A 7,366-nucleotide genomic window follows, 5' to 3' on the forward strand; every position below is an offset into this window, starting at 1 on the left:
TATTTTGCAGATTCTTCATGACTCGAGGAAGATTTTATTTTACTGCTACTTAAGGAAGCCTAGTGGTTCTACAGGCGGTACAACGTCCATGGTCAGATACTCAGAAACACACATGGTCACATCCACTCAGAAACAGTCACACATGCTCAGAAACACACGCACCATCTCCCAACCTGTCACCCACTCATTGCCTATCAAGCAGCTGTTTCAGCTGGTCTCTTCCCCCAGGACATGCGGGCAATCTGCTACCCAGGGTCTCCTAAGAGTCAAGAGGCCTTGCGCAGGAGTGGGGGGAGAAATTCCCAACGGCATCGGGAGCGATTAGAAACCAAGCGGGCCCCAGAGACTCCAGCGAGCCTCTCCGGGTCAGAGACCCGATCTGCCACCAGTGCGGGTCTGGTCCCCGGCTTGTGCCTGGCACCTCTTCAGCAGTCCAGATGCGTTCCGGAGCCAGGCCTTTGCTCTCCTAACTAACACGCGTGTTAGGGAGATGCCCCTCCCCCTGACCTTTCCTATCAGAAACCAGACGGTCGCCTCCAGCCCAGTCCCCTTAGCTGCTGAAGGGGGGCGGGAGGAGGAGCCCAGCAGAGGGAGGACGCCCGACTTGGGTCCTGCCCTATCACACAGACATCTGCTCTCAGTTTCTTCCTCTTTGCGATCTCTACAGATGACAAGGGGGAGTGGAGCGGACCAAGGCGGAAAAAAAAAAAAACTTATGTCATAAAGATATAAAACGGTGCTGTGACTCACCTGCTCCTAGCCGCAGGTACGAGTTTTGTGGCAGCGCCTCCGCTCTGCTAGCCGGGAGCCCTGGTCGGCCTAACGTCACTTGTCTAGGCTGACTCAGATGACCGGGTTTCTAGTGACGAAGCAAAAGTGGGGCTTTTTCCCTGTTCTAGTCTGAAGGTCTGAAGCCCAGGAAGAAAAGGAAAAAAAAAAAAAAGAAAGAAAGAAAAAAAAAAGTCTGTATTCTCCAGTCTCCCGGAGTTGAACTTTGGGTCAGGAACCAGGAGGGAGGGGGCAGGGAGCGGGCAGAGAGCTGGAGTGGACTGGGCCACAGCAGGGCTGGGCCACAGCGGGGCTCCACGGGTGGTGAGCACTCCTGGGGAAGAACCCAGGGTCGTTTAGTCTGCACCATCTCCGAGCTCCAGCTCTGATGCCACCGTCCCCGGCCTTCTCCCGCCGCACGGTTCCCCAACAGAGCCCTGGCCTGCCGGTCCGGCCCCGCCTATTTTTCTTTTTCCAAAGGAGGTTACACCCCTCCACCCCTTTTCCCTCTTTCCCTAGCTTCTACGCTTAAACCAATTACACTGCTTTGCAAACAAAGTGAGGGCCGGATTGCGGGGGCTGGAGTGGGAGGAGGCGCGGGGGGCGCGCGCAGCGGCGGCGGCAGCAGGGAGGGAGGCGCGGCGGCCCGACTGGCGGGCGGCCGCCTCGCAGGTGCACCTCGGGCTTTGTAGGTGCGAGCGTCTTTGTGCAGCGGACAAATGGGGAGAGGACGAGGAGGTGGGCACTCGAGCGACGTAAGATCCACATCAGCTCAACAGCACTCGCCTCGCAGAGGCCGCCAGCTCACTTCCCGCGGAGGCGCTCCCCGGCGCCGGGCTCCGCGGCAGTCGCCTGCCCCCGCCCGCCCCACTGCGGCCGCCGCCGCGCACGCCGCGCCCCGCAGCGCGGGGCTTCCTCTTGGCTGGGGTGGCGTTGGGCCCGCGCGGGCGCTCGGGTGATTGCAGCTGCTCGGCTCCCCTCCCCCCGTCCCGCGCCGCGCGGCCGCCCGTCGCTTCGCACAGGGCTGGATGGTTGCATCGGGCAGGGTGCCTCCAGGATGTTAGGGACCGTGAAGATGGAAGGGCATGAGAGCAGCGACTGGAACAGCTACTACGCGGATACGCAGGAGGTGAGAGGCGGGCGGGCGGTGGGGAGTCCCGGAGCCGGTGCAGGGAGGCCGGGGCGAGGTGGGCGCAGAGCGGGGCGGCGGGGCGGGCTGCGGGCGCCTCCCCGGTGCCACGGCTGCCCGCCTGCTGGCCTCGGAGCCAGAACCATTGCCCTCTCTTCCCCCCCACCCCGGCTCTCGCAGCGGGGGAGAGAGTTTTAGAAAACTTCGGGCTTTGAAAACACCCGTTCTGGGAAGCGCTTGCTTCTTCCCTGCGGAGAGCGGGAGCCGGAGCCCGGCCCGGGGTTCGGCGTTGTTGGCTGACGCCGGCACGAGTTGGAAGCCACTCTGAGAAAGCCAGAACGTGCTGCAGGGTGGTCTCTTCGCCCCGCCGTTAAATTTGGAGTCGTTTTCTGATGAAAGCGCTCTTTAGATAAGTTGAATGTCTTAATAATGAAACGATTCCTAAATTTTATAAAACTTGGTTCTTCAAAAGCCCTGTTTGGGGAGAAGAGTGCTCATTCGTCTCCAGCACCGCTGGGTGGCGCTGGTGCGAACAGAATCTGCTTCCAGAACTTGGGGCCGAGAACCTGTTTCCCTTCATTGTCCCCTCAGTGGCACGTTCATGGGGTTTGTTTTACAAAGTGCACAAAAGGATTACAAGGAAAACCAGGTACGGGCAGGGCTACCCCCTATTAAAAGTAGTTTTTGGGAAACAGCTAGCGATTACCCCCCCCAAAAAAAAACTTTAATTATCATTATTGAAAATGCTTTTTGAAACTGCTTTAGATAATCTTTGGAAGAGAAAGAAAATAAACCCCAAAGTAAAAAAATAGCTCAAGGCAAAGACAGGAAATATTTTGATGGCAACTAATTTCTTCAGATCTATATATTCACAAATTTACCTCTAAGTTTATTTGCATATAATGGCTCACAGGGTGTTCCTATTTCCATCTATTTGTTCACCTCTTATGTTTTCAAATGGAGTCATATTTGCTGATGGAAATAAATGTGAGGACATCATTATTCTTTATTAAATTATCAGAGAAATAGTTTTAACATATCTGCACTCTGTATTTTTAAAATACTGTACCTAAGGTATTCCCAAACTGCTGTTGATAAAGGTTTTCACGAGGTGATTTTAAAAACTCAAAGCTCTTCCAAAAGGTTGATTCTGATGCAGTTGTCTGGACCCACCAGTCCATTAAGACCCCTAGCAAAGAGCTTTCTTACACGTGAAAGTTGAGAGTAAGTAGATTAGCATTAAGAGGAGATAAGAGTTTGATTTTGAAATTTTAAATTATTCAGAGCTACTCATGTAGTTCTAAAAGCCAGGCATTGAAATGATCAGAAGCAATGTATCAGTATGCAGGAAAAAGTAGATTATTATTTCGACAAATTTTCAAATGTTAAGAGGCTGTAAATTGGTAAGAAAACTAACGCAAGTTTTTGAGTGGCTTGCAGAGGTATACATGTACAGTCATGCTGAAGTTAAATGTATGTAGCACATTGATATGCACTCCTCTAGTTTTATTTTCCCAAAACTTATTTAACTTCTGAGTTTGCTTCCCTTTTAATATTACAGTTTCTACAAGTAGGTAGAAAATGCTACTTCTAAACACAATAAATGACAAAAACTCATCCCTTAGCAAAAACTTCTAAGACAATAAAGCCAGTTGCTGGAAAATAAATGGTTCCAGGGGTCCTATGGCCGTAGATGATTTGTTCTATCAAGGAGAGTTGCATTAACAACCACTCAGCACAACTAAGACCGTTGTGTGGTCAGCTGGGCCTGGTAGGCTTTGGGGCGGTGGACAGGAGCTGTGCCGCGTGGCCTGCTCAGCGGGCGTGCGCCGCGGAACCCCCTGCACCACCTTAGTGGTGATGTGAATAAGCAGAGGGTCAGAGATTAATTCTGTTTGGGGGTTTTAAAGACGATTTGCCCCCAAAGAGCTCTTTGCCCAGTCTGATTGGGGTGGAGACTTGGGATACCGCCTGAAGTGGATGGAGGAGGCGATGAAGGGGCCCTGGAAGCCAGCCCCTGAGCCAGGCGTGTAAGGCGATTACACTTCTTCCTGGGGACATGTTTTCTGTGAGCGCTTATCTTTCATGCCTGCAGTGCCAGAATTTTCCCCCCGCGGTGCAAAACATCTTTGCTCGGTCTGAAAAGGCGCGTAACAGTTTGCCCCGGGTGGGAGTGTCCCGTACTTTCCAGAAATGCTCTCGGCTGGCCCCCGGTTCGCCGGGCCGGCCGCCCTCCTGCGCCCACTACTAACCCCGCCCTCCGGGGCCTCTTCGCCCGCTGTCTCCGCTCCAGGCCTACTCCTCCGTCCCCGTCAGCAACATGAACTCGGGCCTGGGCTCCATGAACTCCATGAACACCTACATGACGATGAACACCATGACCACGAGCGGCAACATGACCCCGGCTTCCTTCAACATGTCCTACGCCAACCCGGGCCTGGGCGCCGGCCTGAGTCCCGGCGCCGTGGCCGGCATGCCGGGCGGCTCAGCGGGCGCCATGAACAGCATGACGGCGGCGGGCGTGACGGCCATGGGGACGGCGCTGAGTCCCGGCGGCATGGGCGCCATGGGCGCGCAGCCCGCGGCCTCCATGAACGGCCTGGGCCCCTACGCGGCCGCCATGAACCCCTGCATGAGCCCCATGGCGTACGCGCCGTCCAACCTGGGCCGCAGCCGCGCCGGCGGCGGCGGCGACGCCAAGACGTTCAAACGCAGCTATCCGCACGCCAAGCCGCCCTACTCCTACATCTCGCTCATCACCATGGCCATCCAGCAGGCGCCCAGCAAGATGCTGACGCTGAGCGAGATCTACCAGTGGATCATGGACCTCTTCCCCTATTACCGGCAGAACCAGCAGCGCTGGCAGAACTCCATCCGCCACTCGCTCTCCTTCAACGACTGCTTCGTGAAGGTGGCGCGCTCCCCGGACAAGCCGGGCAAGGGCTCCTACTGGACGCTGCACCCGGACTCCGGCAACATGTTCGAGAACGGCTGCTACCTGCGCCGCCAGAAACGCTTCAAGTGCGAGAAGCAGCCGGGCACCGGCGGCGGGGGAGGAGGCGGGAGCGGGGCCGGCGGCGCCAAGGGCGGCCCCGAGAGCCGCAAGGACCCCTCGGGCGCCGCCAACCCCGGCGCTGACTCGCCCCTTCACCGGGGCGTGCACGGTAAGGCGGGCCAGCTAGAGGGCGCGCCGGCCCCCGGGCCCGCCGCCAGCCCCCAGACTCTGGACCACAGTGGGGCGACGGCGACAGGGGGCGCCTCGGAGTTGAAGACTCCAGCCTCCTCATCGGCGCCCCCCATAAGCTCCGGGCCCGGGGCGCTGGCATCGGTACCCCCGTCTCACCCCGCACATGGCCTGGCCCCCCACGAGTCCCAGCTGCACCTGAAAGGGGATCACCACTACTCCTTCAACCACCCCTTCTCCATCAATAACCTCATGTCCTCCTCGGAGCAGCAGCACAAGCTGGACTTCAAGGCGTACGAGCAGGCGCTGCAGTACTCTCCCTATGGCGCCACGTTGCCTGCCAGCCTGCCTCTCGGCAGCGCCTCGGTGGCCACCAGGAGCCCCATCGAGCCCTCAGCCCTGGAGCCGGCCTACTACCAAGGTGTGTATTCCAGACCCGTCCTAAACACTTCCTAGCTCCTGGGACTGGGGTTTCGGCAGGCGTTTGTCATGCTGGTAGCAGAGAAAAAAAATCAGCAGCAAACAAAACCACGTATATCAAACCAATAGCAGCATAATAAATTCCTAACACCTGTTTTTATTTCATTTTTCGTGCACAATCTTTTCCCCAGTGCAAAAGACTGTTACTTTATTATTGTATTCCAAACTCGTTGTGTATATTATTACAAAGACAACCAACCCCAAACCAACATTTTCTTTTTGTGAAGTTTAATGAACCACAATTGTATATATAAAATCCTCCTCCTTCCTTGGCCCCTCCCTTTTTTCCCTCGTCCCCCTCCAGACAACATTGTAGTCTGTGCAGGGTTTATTTAACAAAAAAACAAAAACCAAAAAAAAAAAAAAGGAAGATGGTCGAGTTTGTATAATATTTGTTTGTGCTTTTTCCCCCCTCCTTACCTGATGCAGCCCCACAAGTTTACAGGTCTGTGGCAATACTCTTAACCATAAGAATTGAAATGGTAAAGAAACAAGTAGACACTAGGCTCTTAAAAGTATTGAAAGACAATACTGCTGTTATGCAGCAAGATGTGAAAACACTATAAACATCAGAGCCATGTTTTTCAGTTTACATTTCTGATACATTCAGTTAGCAGAAGTCTTTAAATGAAATACATATATATTGTGTACAATTATGCACATGTTCAGATATGTAGACATCCTCCATATATTTACATAACATATAAAGATAATAGATAGGTAATATACATGCTACATTTTCAAGAGTTGCCTGACCAAGAAGTTACAAGGACCTCAGCCCCCTTGTCCTCTTTATCCACATATGGCCCTGGGAATCAATTCCTTAGGAATCGCCCTCTTCAGAACTCTCCTCCTTGCTTTCCAGGGTCCCACGGTCATGTCATTTGGAGGTCACAGAACATGTATAATATTAGCTTCTATGTGTGTATGCCATTTAAAGAATATTTTTTTCCAGGAAAAAAAGGGAATATTAGAAGGTTGGAGGAGAGAGAAATTATAGAGAGCTGCATTTCAAAATTTGGTCCAAGATTCCAAAATCCTATTGATCGTGGTCATTTCAATTATTGCCATCGTGTGCTTGTTTCATCCAGTGTTAATGCACTTTCCACAGTTGAACATGGTGTTAGTATAGCCAGACGGGTTTCATTTATTATTTCTCTTTGCTTTCTCAATGTTAATTTATTGCATGGTTTATTCTTTTTCTTTACAGCTGAAATTGCTTTAAATGATGGTTTAAAAGTACAAATTAAAAATGTTAATTTTTATCATGTGATTGTAATTAAAATATTTTGATTTAAATAACAAAAATAATAACAGATTTTAAGCAGTGGAAAATGTTCTTGATCATTTGCAATTAAGGACTTTAAATAAATCAAATGTTAACAAAAAAGGATTCTGTTATTTTCCTTCACTTAAATCCAAAATGGATATTCAGAATAAGACACTTTTTTAAAATTTTGGATAGGAAAATAGTCTAAAATAAAATTGTTCTATGATTTTAATGAACATGTAGCTACTAAGAAGCAGTAAAAGAAACTGAATTAAAATGGGTAGATAAATTGGTTTAATATTTCCAGAACTACAGTGTTTAAGATTCTTTATTCCCAGTCATGTTTACTTCATCTTTTTAAACATAGGCTTAAGCCTTCTGTGTTTCCTTTGAATCTTTCCATCCACTATGAAATCAAGTACTGTTAATTTACTTTTCCCCCCTTCTCCAACATATCATTTTTCCTTTATCTGAGAAGTATTTGAGTGAGAATAAAATGTAGCTGTGGCTGATAAAATTGTCTATTACAGAGATG

The 7,366-nt window shown here is 51.2% G+C and overlaps 1 protein-coding gene across 1 annotated transcript; it reads left to right on the plus strand.

Moving 5' to 3' along the window:
- Positions 1 to 1,339: 1,339 nt before the first annotated feature.
- On the plus strand, positions 1,340 to 6,951 carry FOXA1 (forkhead box A1). The gene is made up of 2 exons (XM_053595459.1): positions 1,340 to 1,897; positions 4,191 to 6,951. The coding sequence occupies exons 1-2, from the start codon at positions 1,826 to 1,828 to the stop codon at positions 5,535 to 5,537; spliced, it is 1,419 nt and encodes a 472-aa protein (XP_053451434.1). The 5' UTR covers positions 1,340 to 1,825; the 3' UTR covers positions 5,538 to 6,951.
- The last annotated feature ends 415 nt before the right edge of the window (positions 6,952 to 7,366 follow it).

Source organism: Nycticebus coucang, chromosome 6, assembly GCF_027406575.1.
Source record: "Nycticebus coucang isolate mNycCou1 chromosome 6, mNycCou1.pri, whole genome shotgun sequence".
In the NCBI taxonomy this organism is placed as follows: Eukaryota; Metazoa; Chordata; class Mammalia; order Primates; family Lorisidae; genus Nycticebus; species Nycticebus coucang.

What these genes read in the sequence shown, in the direction of transcription:
- FOXA1 (XM_053595459.1), top strand. Translation starts at nt 1,826, where the DNA reads ATGTTAGGGACCGTGAAGATGGAAGGGCATGAGAGCAGCGACTGGAAC. An exon ending in ACTACGCGGATACGCAGGAG is followed by an intron (nt 1,898 to 4,190) that starts GTGAGAGGCGGG and finishes TCTCCGCTCCAG; the next exon opens with GCCTACTCCTCCGTCCCCGT.